The sequence below is a fragment of the Fukomys damarensis genome, unplaced genomic scaffold (genome assembly GCF_012274545.1).
Source record: "Fukomys damarensis isolate Sample0158 unplaced genomic scaffold, DMR_v1.0_HiC HiC_scaffold_11, whole genome shotgun sequence".
Lineage (NCBI taxonomy): Eukaryota > Metazoa > Chordata > Mammalia > Rodentia > Bathyergidae > Fukomys > Fukomys damarensis.
This window is the reverse complement of record NW_022900923.1, coordinates 44486551-44501825: the sequence shown is the minus strand read 5'-3', so window position 1 is coordinate 44501825 and position 15275 is coordinate 44486551. Positions and strand designations below refer to the sequence as shown.

The 15275-nt window shown below is 47.9% G+C and overlaps 1 protein-coding gene across 4 annotated transcripts in view; it reads right to left on the bottom strand.

Moving 5' to 3' along the window:
- Srgap2 (SLIT-ROBO Rho GTPase activating protein 2) overlaps positions 1-15275 on the bottom strand; it is a 225780-nt gene that overhangs the window by 37949 nt on the left and 172556 nt on the right. For 3 of the 4 annotated variants that reach the window (XM_010613090.1, XM_010613092.1, XM_033762226.1), the window contains exons 7-10: positions 14422-14646; positions 10954-11055; positions 9603-9800; positions 1234-1318 (exon numbers count right to left, since the gene is read on the bottom strand). In XM_010613090.1, coding sequence (XP_010611392.1) covers positions 1234-1318; positions 9603-9800; positions 10954-11055; positions 14422-14646 — 610 coding nt within the window. The remainder of the gene's footprint in view (positions 1-1233; positions 1319-9602; positions 9801-10953; positions 11056-14421; positions 14647-15275) is intronic. The other variant, XM_010613091.1, reaches the window with a different exon arrangement.

Below are 15275 nucleotides of genomic sequence, written 5' to 3'. Positions count from 1 at the left end.
CTACAAAAAAAAAAAAAAAAAAAATCACAGCTCTAACTTGCTTCAAATAGTGCTGGGCTTTCTTTTACTTCAGTCCTTTATGGAGCAATCGGGTAATCTCAAGAGTCAAAATTTTCTATAAGCAACACTTCAATGCCTGGACCTGTTTAGTCTGAGCCTTTTAGGTGATAGAGAGGGAAGAGACCAGAAGCTGTCTAAAAGGCTTTGTTCACATTTTTTAAAAAAGTCTTAAAAATGAGAAGATCAGAGTTGTTAGAGAAAGTAGAGCTAACCATCTGGAGGAACTGTTCAGAGAGGAGAAGGACAGCAAGGAGGGAGGCAGGAGGTCCTAGCATGAAAAAACAGGCTTCAACTCCTGGGCCAGTGAACCAATGAATCTTGCACACTTTCCTATATTCTGTGGTTGTCTGGTGAGAGCTCGAGAGTTCATTTTAAAATGCTGGAACTCTGTACGGGCAGGCCTGCCTGTCATTCACGCAGTCTTTGTGGCCGGCAGGGGGACATGAAGGGCATTCAGAGGCATCCCCAAGCTGGAAATGCCATTAATCATAGGATGTCGAGGGCCAGGCAGGAGACCTGGGCAGGTGCCAAACAACCCCAGGGAAGCTTCTCTTCCATCCTTTGCCTTCTGTTTGGCGGCCGAGGGGAGAAAGTTCAGAGTGCGAGTCCAGTTCTCTGCCTTGCTACTTTCCAGGGCCTGGATAAGATCCTCGCCTGTGATGAGCCCCTCTGCCCAGCACCATGGCCTCAAGATGGCCACGGCAGAGAGAGCTGCCACTCACGCAGCACCCAGAACCTTCCAAGCAGAAGGAAACGAGAGGCTGCCCTACAAGCTACAGCAGGCGGCAGTCCGCCCACCACTGCACTGGAGGACCTCTCCCTGTCTCACCTCATGGTCCCCACCTTCTGGCTCTAACCTTGGTCCCACCACAGAGTTGTGACTTAACATGTGGTCTGCAGCCCCCTTGCCCTGTTGGGTGGAGCAGCAGCACGCTCCATTTAAATAAACAAAAGGATGCATATTAGTTCTTCATTGAGCATCGCCCTTTTACCAACACTCAGGCAGCCGTCTGGGGCATGCGCCTCCATGCTAAACAGGCTGGGGACAGAAGACCATTCACAGAACCAGATCGGGCCCACTGGGCTCATGAGGATGGAGGCTCGTGCTCAGCAGGAGAGCTCGGCAGGGCCTCCCCTCTCTGCCAACCTCCCGCAGAGCGATCTCACACTCACTTTCTCCCAGGGTTTTCTGCAAAAGGTCGTGCTTGGCTTGCAACTTGGTGATGAGGTTCCTGCCTTCTAGGTACTCCTTCATTTTCTGTAAGGGCAAAGGAGAAGAAAGGACAATCAGGTTGCTGAAAACAGAAAAAATCAAGACACTCGGCTGGACAATTCCTTTTTTGAAAGGTCATTTGGCTTCTGACCCAGTTTCTACTGAGTCTGGCATTTTCTTTCTTTGGGGTCCTGAGTATATAGACAGCTGCTGATCCTCATGGAAGATTATTGTCCTACTCTAGATTTCCCTAGGAGCAATAGCTTGACAAAAAAACAAAAAACAAAAAGCTGTGTCCCAAAGCCTCTTGTCTCTCTTCCCATCCTCCCAAGGCCTAGAGCTACCGGAGGGTGGAGAGACTCCCCAGCACATCTGCTGCGTGGCACCACCATTGACCTCCCGCCCCACCCCTTCTGGGGCCCAGGGGCAGTGGCGAGGCCAGGGAGGCCCTGCCTCAGCTGCAAGCCTGGCACATGGAGGAGCTTTGTCTGAGCCATATCCTAATCGACCTCTTTCTTTAAGATACATGGAGCCTTTACGGACTACTAGGGACTTTGTGAGTGCCTGGATGGAGCCGCTACCAGCCCTTACCTGCAGGCGTGCACACACACACACACACACACACACACACACACACACACAGTGCCAGACACAAGAGGACATTTTGGAGATGCAACGCCACCTGCTGTGACAGCCGAAGTGTGATTGCTGTGCTGTACTTTCAGATCAGATCTCTGATCTCAACCCTTGTCTGCCCAGTGAGAGAGTATTTCACAGCACAACCCAGCAACTCTTCAAAACAATTCCATCAGCTACTACCCCCACTGCACCCATTTCATAAATGAGCATACTGAGGTTTGGCAAGATCAATGAGGTTGCTCAAGGTCAAACAGTGAGCAGGGGTCAGTACTGCAACACAGGCAGGTTAGCAGTACACTATGTGCACTTCAGCATAGTAAGTAAAATGCTCTACCCTCGGCGTTTCACGGGAAACATTCAATCCACTGCAGTACAGAATGGGAGATGCAGAACTGGCCTATCACCTTGAACTCTTTCCATATGAGCAGCGGCTGAGGAGATTTTAGAGCGCTCTAGCACACAATCTCTCATCTGGCGCTCACAAGAGTTCACGGCACATAGGGGCCAGCAGTACTTCCTCCTGAGATGGAGATGCTTCGAGGAGACGGGGTCAAACTGCTGGCTGCTGTGAGCTGGAAAGCGGTAGTGCTCTGGGCTGTCAGACTCAGCACCACGCCTTCCTTTTCCCCTGCACCTGGGCAATGCACACAGCCTGTATCCGCCCCGGCGCCCCCCGATGGGCCAGCTCCTTTGTAGGGCCGGGGTCAGCTGTTCGTGTTAAACACAGAAGTCATGGCAATGGCGGCATTTCCCCGGGTGAGAGCTTCTGGTCACTGGAAAGCCACGGGAGCCATCCAGAGATAAGTGGATAAAACACTTAAAAGATTGTAACAGTTCTGTCTTTTAACATATCCAGCCTTTGATGTCACGGTAATTGCCATGTAGGATTGAGACTGACAGAAAAGGTAAAATTACCCAAGTTAATTTTAGTTTGAACTGTTAATTGAAAGGAAAAAGGGAGCAAGAGGAGGAAAACGCCACGTTCTCTGGGACGAAGGCCTGGATCTCCATGCTCACCCGCATGGTTCGATGTGTGGATTGTACATCTTGGACACACTTCTCACAGAGTCCTGCCCGGAGGGTTTATCACTGGAGGGTCTTTTTCTCCGGACTGTCTCTTCCTTGAAGCCAGAGACTGTGTCATCATTATGGGATGGAAAGCATGCTACTATACCCGATGGACAGTAGACAGTCAATAAACACATAAAGAATGAAGAAATAAACAAGCAGCCCCACCTGCCTGTGTACAGAACTGCCATTTGCAGTTACAGACCAAGCCCCCAAAGTCCTTATTTTAAATTAAGTATAAAACAAACCACATACTAAATCATTTCTGCTGTCCTACTCAGGAGGACCTGATCCCTCTGTCCTTCTGCCTTTGCACAAGAACATCTGCATGAAAACAGGTCCTCCCGTCATGTGTCACCTTCCCCTCTCCGTCTGCTCTGGCTGCCTGTGCATCTGCTGTCAGTCTTCCCGGGTAACACCCTAATAAGCAACCAGTGCCTAACTGTGGGCTTGCAATAGCACTCTGAGGCCAAGAAGGGTGAAAAGCCTTCAGGAAACATCATTGCTAAAAACACAACCTTCACAGGCTTCTCTTCAGAAGGTTTTCCCAGGAGACCCAAGGGTTTTCTAATGAGGAAAATTCACCAAAAAGCTGCAGCACTCAAAACAAGACCAGACTGCTCAAAAAACAGACCAAATTTTGAAAGGAGATGGGTGCAAATTCCTTTCTCTCACTTGTGTTTCTACTTGTGATTCCAGAAACCATTTTTTCACTTATGTTCACAGCTCACTAGTTAAGTCCAGCTGTCATTCTGAGAGCCATTAAAATAAATAATAATCGGATAAAGAGGTATGATGGATTACCTTTTTGGGTCCCATTAAATCCTGAAGGATCAAAACTGTGTCAAGGTATGACCTGCGTCCCTAATAATGGAGTGGCGAACAATGGCTGGGCTTTCCCCTGGGTGAGGTGGAGGGTGTGAGAAGATAAAGGCGTCCCATCCCAAAGCCTGCAGCTCAGTATTTTTTTGCCTCCCACCCCCTACCCACCGGAAGTCACACTCATCTGCAGGAGGCAGAAGCTGGGAGTAAAGAACCTGGCCTCTATCAGCAGAGTCAAGTTAGAAAGATTCACTGCAGCTGGACAGACTCCCAGAGAATGAGCTCAGGCAGTTGAAGGGAAGGCAGCAAGAGGTAGCGTTTTGATGACTCCTGGAGGACAGCTGTTTGTACCTCAAAAATCTCTTCCTTTGCAAGCTCCTAAAACATACTAGTGTCTGCCACTCCAGCCTTTATAATCCACATCAAAACTGAACATTTTTACAAAAAGTAAAAAGGAGGCAAACAAACTATTAGGTATTTTATTTTTCTTAGCATCGTGAAATTCCAATTCTATTTTATGGTCTCATTAATTTATTTCTTAGTAATTCCTAACTGGGACTGTTGGCAATGAGGTTCATTTATTAGAAAGTATCAAAATCGTAATTTTTCTTTCTTGGCCCTCTGTCACTATCAGATATTTCTTTTGCACTGAAATGAAAATAGTTGAGTTGGAATATTCTAATCCTACCACTTATTAACTCTTCTAACCTTGGGAAAATCACTTAACCTACTGAGTCTTGGCTTTTCCATCAGAAAAATGGGAACAATAACTTTCTCCCAGGCTACTGAGGGTAAAACAGGACAACAACCTGACTGTCAGCACAGGGGATGGCACACAGCAATTACTCAAAAATGGTTTCTTAAATCTGAACCTACTGCCTGCTCAGTCGCCTAAACTGTGCTTTGTGCTAAGACATAAGCAAGCAAAATCAAAGCAGAAGGAAGGAAGGAAGGGAGGAAGGGAGGAAGGGAAGAAGGGAGGGAGGGAGGGAGGGGAAGAAGAAAAAAGCACTTTCCAAATTCCATTTTATAAAAATTTCTTCCCTTGAAATACACTCTAACCACGGCTTTATGAGTCCCAGGGCTCTGCCTACCGTGTGGACTCGAGACTGCAGCAAGGCGTGGGGTGAGCGAGCAAGGCCAGGTCAGCCCCAGCACAGATGCACAGATGCCACTATCCTGGCTGCTTCCCCACCCCCACTGCATGCTGACAGCTCCCCTCCCTCCCTGTCAATTTTTCAGGCAGGAAACAGCTGACAGAATACATAATAGAGTCAACTTCAAGTGGAGCACATCTCCCCAGTTTAATGGGCAGGGCAGGGGCATTCAGTCGCTTGTACCTGCTCAGCACACATGTACCAAGGCCTGTAGGGTGCTAAGATGAAGATAGCTCTCATTCCAGGTGTGAAATCTAGCACACATTGCCACAGTGGCCGAGGCACCATCTCCCCACCTATTACTCAACCCAAACCTGACCCTCAGAATTCAGGCAGTCTGGCTTGTTATTTTATCAGCCATATTCTTATCTACACTCCAATGCTCACACTCCAATGCTCTATACTAGGAAATACTCGGAGAAATGCCAGTCTTATAAAGCTTTTTGGCTAAACAATGAGCACTAATGCCCAGAGAGCAGAGAACTGATTAAATAAACAGTGATACATCCATACAAAGGAATTCTAAGGAAGGAGACCTTTTTGTACATGAAGATCATTTCTAAAACAAATGAAGTGACAAAAGTGAGGAGCAGTATGAGTGATATACCTCCATTTTGTTCTTTCTATTCCATTATATTTCGAATGCAATTTCTTCTATTAATGGAAACTTACTGATACACCCCTGGTTGCCTGTGCATACAGCATCTCTAGGAGGGCACAAAAGAAACCAGGTTTGAGTCTGGCAGAGGGAGAAGTGGGGTCATGGACAGGACAATGCTTGACTTTTCCTGAATGTCCTGTTGAAATCTTTGCAGTCTTTAATAAGAACTATTTTTAACAAGCACAATAAAAGACAGTAAAGAGAAAGTAGGTGTTGCTGAGTGATGTGTCACAGAAGATGAGCGACAGGCGCGGAGCCAAGGAGATCACCTACAGCAGGTAGGGGGAAGCTGCCGAGCTGTTCCTGAGCCTTGTCCTTGACAGCCCCCTTCACCTGGCGTGGCTCAGGCGAGCCTAAAGGCTGGACACACCTCAAGAAAAGCTGGGGGCCTGAGCACAGGTAACTGGAGTGCTGGGTTTAGCTGCTGCTGAAGGCTTTGACCAAGCTACCCATTCTCACTGGATATGTTTTGTTTTTAATCTTTCAAATGAGAAGGCTGGGTTCTTTTTTCTTTCTTCTTTTCTGAACAAGGCCTTACACACCAGGCTGGGCTTGAACTTGCCATGGAGCTCAGGCTGGTCTTGAATGTGTGACCTTCCTACCTCAGCTCCGAAGTGATGAGATCACAGGTGTAAAATCCCATCATCAGCTCCCTGAGACGGCTGTGAGCAACTGACCTGCACAGGCCACATGTTTGAAATTGCTAATCATGTCACCTGGGCAGAGTAATCTGCTGATAGCTGTGAGTGATCAGAGAACTGTCTCATCAGTCCTTCTGGTCACTAGGCACACTATCATGGAATCAAGCCATGATAAAGGACCTTTCCAAACTTTCCAAATGACAGGTGCCTGCTGTGGCACGCGTGCCTTAGGTTCGTCAGCACTCCTCTAAGATATGCTACTCTGATGTTTCTGAAGGGAGAAGAGAAACAAAGAAGGAAATATCTGTAGAAGCCACAGAGGGCTGTGTATGGCTCGGCAAGCCTCATAAGTCGTCCCTCAGTTTAACACAGGGGCCTCTTCTTGAATGTCCATTTCACTGTCGAGCTCTTTCATCCTGAAACGAACAATTATCTCATCCACTTTACTCAGGCACTAGGTTAGGAAAGATGATGCGCTCTTTGTAAATCTGTTACAGGACAAGCCCAGACAGAAAGCATTCCTGTTAACTAAGGAAACTTGTACACAACTTTGATAAAGTGGCACCATGGCCACAGAAGCCAGGATGTGGGTTAGAGGATACTGACACTTTCAGGCAGAAGGTGAGAGGACAGACAGGACTTCAGAGGCCACCCGCTTGAACAGGGCCATTCCTTTTCTGTTAAAGGTCAATGTTGGAAATAAATGTTATAGATTCATCGAAGCCAAAGGTGGTTCTGACAAAGGCCTTGACATACAGTGCTATGTCCAAAATGTCTTGCTCGACTTAAAAATGGAAATCTTCTCCAATGGAACAATACTGGGTCATTCAGACCTAGCAGCCCAGACAGACTTAGCCAACAGTCTTATTTCGCAAAGCCGCTGGAGAATATCCACCCGGCTCCTTAGAGAAGGAAGCCAGGTCAAAAGCGCCCCTTTTAGCCAATCAGCTCTCTCATGAGCAGCGCAGGTTTTGCATGCCTTTATGCTTTTGTGCCCCCGCCCCTTCCTCAAAGACAATATCCTCCCCATCCTCTGCCCGGTTCACGCATCTTCAAGATCAAGCACAAAGTAGCTTGCATGCGCCGCTTCCCTGGTGCCATCCATGGGTACCACTCATGCACATGTGTTAAATATTTTATATTTTTATTACAAAAATCAGTCCATTATTAATGCTTAGAAATACATAAAATACAAATGAAAGCTCTTCCTTTATATGCTCAGTCCCATGACCCCCTTCATGTTTTACTCTCAGCATCCCAGGTCTGTGACCAAGAGTCTGGCAGACAGAAGCCCTCAGTACACGACCAGAGAATAACTTAGTAATGACCAATGGTAATGACAATGACAGAACTCGGCCATACAGAAGGACAAGTTTGAGTCATTTGTAGGAAAATGAATAGGTCTTGAGACCATCATGCTAAGTAAACTAAATCACAGAAGGTTAAATACTGCATGGCTTCTCTATATGTGAAACCCAAGTACAAACAATGACAGGAAACAGAGAGGTACACTCTGTGGTGTGGGAAGAGAACCTGAGAAAGGAGAGCAAGGAGAGGGCGAGGGGAAGAGTAGTAAAAATGATCAAGATGTGATGTGTATGTATCAATTCTCCAAGGTGAATGCAATTATTACATACCACAAACATACACTAATAAAAATGGAAAAACCAGTGACAGTGAAAGTAACACCTCAGCATTTGTTTACTGGTTGATTGTGGTACTGAGCACTGCACCCAGGGCCTCTCACATGCTAGGTAAGCGCACTAACTCTGAGTCATATTCCAGCATCCCTTCTGTTTAAATTTTTATTTTCAGACAGAGTCTTGTTCAGTTAACCAGGCTACCCTTGAATTTATGATCCTCCTGCCTCAGCTCCCCGAGTAGCTGGAATTAAGGTGTGCACCACAAATACCCACCTAATTTTCAGCATTTATGAAAATTATGACCCACACAATGTGTTAAATGTTTTACGAAAATGAATGAATGTGCCAAAATGTCATGTCATTATTTATGTAGATTTTAGTATTTTACTCATGTATTTGCTTTAAGATTTTCATAATTAAACGACTTATATTATATAACAACAGACACAATAGTATCCCATGTTTTATAAAAAAATTATGAACACATATCCACATATGCACTTGTACACCCCAGGAAGGAAGTATACCCCATACCATTATATCTCTATGTGGTAGGATTAGGGGTGTTTTTTTTGCTTCTTTTTACTTCTAAGTTTTATATAATGAGCATGCTTTTCTTGTATGACAGTTCTTTAAAAGTGTTTTAGAAAAATAATACTCTTAAATCACTCTACAGTCTTCTCTAGGATTTGAGGAAAAAAAAAGAATTCTGATTTTAACTAATTAAAAAACAGATTTAAGAGAAAATTATCAAATCATTAGTGTTCTAAATACAGAAATGGCAATGTTCAAAGAAGAATTAAACAAATTGTTCCAGTTGGAGGAAAAATTCAATTTACTGCATGCAGACTGTGCTTCTGTTAATGTTTCATTCGGAATCAGTCTGCACATTCACTGCCTTTTTTTCATCACACATCTGCAAACTTAATTTTTCTTTTCTTGGTCATCTGAAGATTAGGAAATAAATCCTAATCCAGGCAATAAATCCTACTTGGCAAGATCAAAATAACTTAATTATTAAAAAACAGCAGTGAAGACCAGCTAACAACCTCCCTAAGGACTATTAACACCATGCTAAAAAAAAAAATGGGCACATTTGTCTAAGAGGAGACTGGAGATACAGGAGTAACAAAATGTTTTGGAATTCTCTGCAAAACAGCAATGCTCTACATTATGAGTCCCTTTTAGGTTTTAAGAATAATTACTAAAAGTATTTTCCCAAAAATAAAAGTTACTAAATAATGTCATCAGATTATGTAGAAGAGACATTAGACTTCAGAACAAGGTATGCGTTGGCCAAGAAATTTCAACGTAGTTCCCAAGAAGCAAGCAGTGACGCTCCCTCGCCTGATAACCTGTGGCTGAGAAAGCTGGTTACAAACTCCTTTAGAAAGCTAAACATCGGGCTGGGACCACTGCCTGCCTCCCAAGCACAAAGACCAGAGGTTCAATCTCCAGGACCAAAAAAAAAAAAAAAAAGCTAAACTTCTTCACAGTATACCTGGGAGCACCCCTTGGCCCCCATCAGACACACACGGCCTGTAGGTGTCACCTCTGTGAGTGCAGAGAGGCTCCGAGTGTGCGAAGGTTCCGATCTGCAACAAAGTCCTTTCAGACACCTGACAAGGACTCTGGCTTCCAAGCCTCTCCCAGGAACCTGGTGCCTGCTGACATTCTCTGAAGGTACCGGGCCCTTACCGTGAAGTAAAACTGCTCTGTCTCTTGCTGGTTGGCTCTCCTCTTAGCGATGCTGGGCTTGCTCATGAAGGTTTCCGAGACGGTTGACTTGACGGACTCCATGGAGTTGCTGTACTGGAAGCAGTCAGACACATCGAAATCTTCCACAGTCACAATGTCCTGGATGGTCTGCAGGGTGGCCTCCATCGTCTTCTTTACCTACAAGGACAAGGGCAGACATACAAGCTCCAAAGCAGCAAGTGGTGGAGAAACTGGGGCAGTGGGAGTGAAAGCAGGATGAGAAGGCTGGAGCACATCATCAGAGGGTCCAGCTCTGCTTCCCCGACAGGCTGATTCTGACAGCACACAACTCTCCACGGAGGCCTCAAGATCCATCACTCCTTTGTGCTATGTGCTCAACTCAGCTTTTACTTACCGTTAACTTTTAAAACTTAGTATTAGTTCTTCATTACAAGAGAACTGCTAAGGAAATGTGAACAAAACAAATTCAAATCAGCCCTATTGTACAAGACCTAGTTAAAGGATGGGATGGGCCAGGCAGGGTGGCGCATGCCTATATGATTCCAGCTACTCTGAGCCAGGAGGATCTAAATTCAAAGCTGCCCTGAGCAACTTCACAAGACCTCTCTCTCTCTCTCAAAAAAAAAACATAAGGTCTGGTACATCACTGAGAGGTAGAGAGCACTTAACTAGCATGTACGAGGGCTGTAATTCTATATACTGAAAAAAACAATCATCCCTAGGTTCTATTTCCTGACCTTCAACAAAACAATGAATTTGTTTCACTACTGGGAAACAAACTGGTCCATCCCCAGTCCTTCCTAATCTCCTGGGAATAATAAGACCAAGACACAAGGAAAGAAGTCATCCGAGCTCAGCAGAAAGTGGGATCATCACTCAAACTGTCCTTTACAACTGGATGATGAAAGAAAAATGTACTGGGCCCAGAAGAAAGTCACCCTTTCCTAAGAGGATGGAGATGTTTGAAGTGTCAAGAGTCAATGGCCTGTATTTGTCTGAAAATGCTGGAAAAAGCCAGGCATGGGGGTGGTGGTTTCAGAGACACAATACAGTTCACACAGCTGCCAAGTGCCATTTTGACTAAATGTGTAGAGAGGGGAAAAAAAGCATTTTGCAAAAGCTCAAAATAGAATACAACCTTTGGCAATACAAGAGCAACTTCCTGGAGTTCCAGAGCAGGATGCAGCAGGGGGAAAGTCCAAGCCTACATTTGTCAAGGAAGTGTTTGCAGCAGCCCGGACATTCTCTGCATGCTCCTTCCACCTGCTCCCACATGGGCAGCGGCAAGAAGTTCCACGGGGAGACTCAGAGCCCTGGGTGGGGCACTCACCTCTTCATTCTCAATCTTCAGGGTAGATAAGCGAGACTGCAGCTGTTGGCATCTCTGTACCAGCTCACTCTGGACAGGCTGCTGGGCACAGAGCTGGGAAGCCTGCCAGAAGAAAGCACCTCCAGGTCACAAGAGGATACAGTTTTTCTCATCACCACTAATACAACTACTCATATTCAGGGTGTAACACTTGCAATGGAAACAAATCCAAAGCCAATGTGTGGACTGAAGAGCACAGAAAAGAAATGGGGAGCGGGATCTGTTTAGAACGGCCAGGTTCCTCTCTCCAGATCCCATCTTCAGGCTGGTGCTTGGCAAAGGCAGGGATCCCGGGGGAGAGTGTCTCAGGCAGCTCAGCTCCAGAAACACAATGCCTTGGCACGGCCAGGATTTCCTACCCGAAGGCCAAGAGGCCACCTCTCCAGCCATTCCCTCGTCCCGCTTTATACCACAGTGAAAGCAGGAGAGAAGTGGGTCAGGAGGCTAACTTGCTGCTGTTGGCAGCCAGCATGTGCTTATGAATCCAGGCCATACATAAGAAGTCCGACTCCATGCGAATGCATGAGGCCAGGAACAAGATCACAGGCTTATACTAGAGGGCCCCAGAGGGCAAGGATTCTGGCAGAGCTTGGCGTTTCCGAAGAGCTATCATTTTACCCATGGCCTCTATCAGGTCTACATAGGAGAGGATCCTTTGCAACCTGCCTTCCTCCTATTCCTCCTAGCACTGCTACCAAATGGCTTTCCCCAAAGGATAGTTGGTCTACAGCTCCTAATGGGGTGTGGCTGCGGCATGAGGTCGCCTGCTGTTTCCAGGACGACTGAGGCAGAGCAGGCTGGGAGAGGTGGGAAGCAGGACTTATGTGGAGGCAGCTCCTCGCATCTTGCTACAATAGGTCTTTTAGCTCTTTTGCCAAGAGACATCTGGATAAACCAGGCTCCTCCCTCTAGGCAGGGAGCGGGCACATTCACATGCCCAGAGCCTGTTCTCTTGCTTGAAAGACAGAACTTCTCTTCAAATGGAGGGGCTGGGACTTGACCTTTTCCTCCACTGGCTTTTAAGCTCCCAACTGGTCTGACCTCTTCCCTGGCCGAGGGACTGGTCCCAGCCAACTCTCAGATCTGAAGGGAGCTGACTTCACTCTGGCTCTTGGATAAGGAGGCACAATGGAGAAAGCACGGTGGCCAGAGCGGGTGAGTGCCAAGAGTGCAACTCTCTGCTGCCTGATGTCACCAGTCAGGCATCCCGAGCCCCACAAGCCTCTGGGGCACCAAGAATGACGCCAGGCACCACTCTCCGTACATCTGAAAGCACTTGGCTTTCATTTTTGCACCAAAGGCCCCAGAATGCCAGTCAGCACACAGCCTCGGCCCATTCAGCTTTCAGTCAGAATGTAACCCCACTGTGACCCTAGTTCAAGGACTTCTAGGCAGCTCTCTTCTGCTGCCTCCGTGGACAGAAAACCTACACCAATGGGGACAAACTGGCTGCAGGAACCAAAGAAGAGCTGCTCTCCCATCTTTAACCTGCCATGCTTTTGAAGGCTGGGTGAGAAAGGGTAACTTCGGTCAGGCTCAGTCACAGGCACCCAGACAAGAAGAATGAGCTATTGAGTTTTAAAGTAACCCAGACCTAGCAGGGAGGAATCATGGAGGGTAAACCACACCCAAGGCTGTTCCTTTAAGCAGCAGCAGAGCTGCTGAGGCATGTTTTGGCAGTGATCCTGTACCAGGGTGCAAGGTAATGCACTCCAGCTGTGCTCTGGAGTATGGAAATGTGGCTCTGACAGGACTGGGAGGGGCCGGAGTGCCCAGAATCTGGATCCCTCCTTTATGGAGACAAGCTGTTTGGCTCAGAAGGTGACTCAGTCAACACCAGAAAATGTATCACTCCTCTCAGCTCGTCCGCGAGCTCCACCGATTCTTGGGAAGGAATCCCAGTGGCAGCTGGAGGAGGGCTTGGAAGGCAAGTTTGACCAGAAGCCAGGGCAGGTGAGGAATGGGTGTCCTGGGGGCTGATGACACCCCCCCCCACTGTAACTGCACACGCTGCCATCTCACCTCCCCATCTGTTCACACACCGAAAGCTAAGCCACAGCAATGGAAACAAGCTGCAAGGGTCTGGTTTTTCCCAGGAAGGAGAAAAAGAAATGATCCCTATGTTTTTGTCTCTAGGACAGAAGTGTCCCACTCCCCACTGTGGCCTGCTGATGACAGCAAATCTTCTTGATACACCGCTACAACTGTCATTCTGGAGCAGCGCTCTGCGGAGTCACTGGATGCCAGCCCCAGGGAGGCACTCTTACTGACCAGGGCACCTGCTGCATCCCCACCTCCGTGGTGACTGCGGCCTGATGGTCCCTTGGGAGCACCTCCCACAGCACTACTCAGGCCACATGCTCCGGACAGACCCGTGGGCCGGGCATATGCCAGTCAGTGGGTACCCAGCTGCAGTGACCGGCTCGGACGGCACGCCGCACCAAGCAAAACCAGGGAAACTGCGAGGTCTCTCTGAAGAGGGAGCCAGACATGCTTCCCACCAGCTTTCAACTGAGCGGGAGACGAGGCTGGAAAGTCACCTTGCCCAAGGGAGGGCCGATCTGAGAATGGAGGGCGGACAAGCGAGCATTGGTGAGGCTCTTGCTTCAATACCCAGCTATGCCCAGAGGCCCTTCCGATCACTTCTGTCACATAAGCCTATACACGCTCCTTCTAGTCTGGTGGGTGACATGGTACCTGCAGGTACACGCTTACTCAGATTCGGATGTACAACTACTTGAAGTGGAACCAGAAGATTCAAAGCAGTGAAAACTATGGAACTTCTCCCTCCTCTCCACTCAGTTCATGCAGGCCTTTCTTGCTCCAGTTATCGGGGATGAAAGATCTCTAATGGCCCTCATGTTCATGCTCCCCTGCTGAGCAACCAGCATCAGGCTTTGCTGATGCTGTCTTAGCTCCTACCCTTTCTGAAGGATCCATTCTGTTTGCCCAATACGTAAGCTAAACTATCCCCTTCACCAGTCTTCTACAACCAGGGGAAGAGAGCCCCCCAGCTCTGCCCAGTGTTAGCAGATGACAGCATTCCTACAAAGTCCCACCCTAGCCTCGGCCTGGCTCCACGTCAGCTCATTCTTCTCCCAGCCCTACCCTGCAGGCACCTCTTCCCCCTCTCTCCTTCCACCATACCAAGCTTTAGACATGCCAGCTGTTCCCTCTGGCTGCTCCTCGCTGTGCTTCTAATTCCCAGCACCAGCTACCTTACTCACCAGACTGTAAACTTCCTGAGGGCTCCAATCCCATGTCCGGAGCCAGGGCTGGTGGGCAGCAGGCCGCCCATGGCTGTTTGGTGACTGAGAGAAATATGCCTTCCCACCCGACAGGAAGCCCTCACCCTGGGAAGAGTGTGGGCTCTGTGCAGTGGAGCTACACAAGTTCACTGGGGGAGCGAGAGGATGGGCAGGGCCTCACCACGTCCCCCATGTGAGGCTGGAACTCAAACTTCATTGGGGGGCAGAAGACATTGTTGTACATCTCCATGAGGCGCTGCTTGTCGCTGGTGGCATCCAAGTTTTCGACCGCATTCTCAATGGCATCCAGACCCTCATGCTTTGACTGTTCCAGATTTAACTCAGCAGACAGGAAGGTGCGCAGGGCCCGGTTCAGGCTGGCGTGGTAACCCAGGTCACAACACTGCTGTGGGAAGGAGAAGGCACATGAGCACAGCGGGCCCCACAGCTTGCAGAAAGGGGTCGTCCCCAGGACAGCTCTGACTACACTGTACAACTGGCTATGCCGCAGAAGAAGGCTGGCTTCTGAGATCTGGGTGAGTGCAACTTCTCAAGGGACTCGCAGGCCAACACTTAGGAAGAGGACCCAATGGTCTCATTTAATCAAGTGCTGTACAGCGCTATTCCACAAACGTGAGAAGGCTTGAGAATTTTCTCCCATTTTCACATTTATCTGGTGATACCATTTTTGACAAAATGCAAGTGTAACGTGACAACCTGCTATTCCCTAAGGGTCGCAGTAGCTCAGACACTTATATTGCAACAACACTGGGCCTTTTCAGCTTTCAGGGGTCAAAAATGCAGAGTGTCCAACAGCAGCTCCAACTCAGGTCTAGGCAGGAGAAGAGGATGGAGGCTGACTCCAGGGTCACCACCCCCAGCTCCTAGAACAGAAGTCTGTGCCACAGTCCGCTACATACGGAGCGCAAATAAGACGAACGTGAATAAGACAGAAGTTCTACATGTTCCTGGGGAACTCTGTATCATGAAATGGATTGTGATTTTCTATAGCAGATGGAAGAGAGGAGAGGAGGG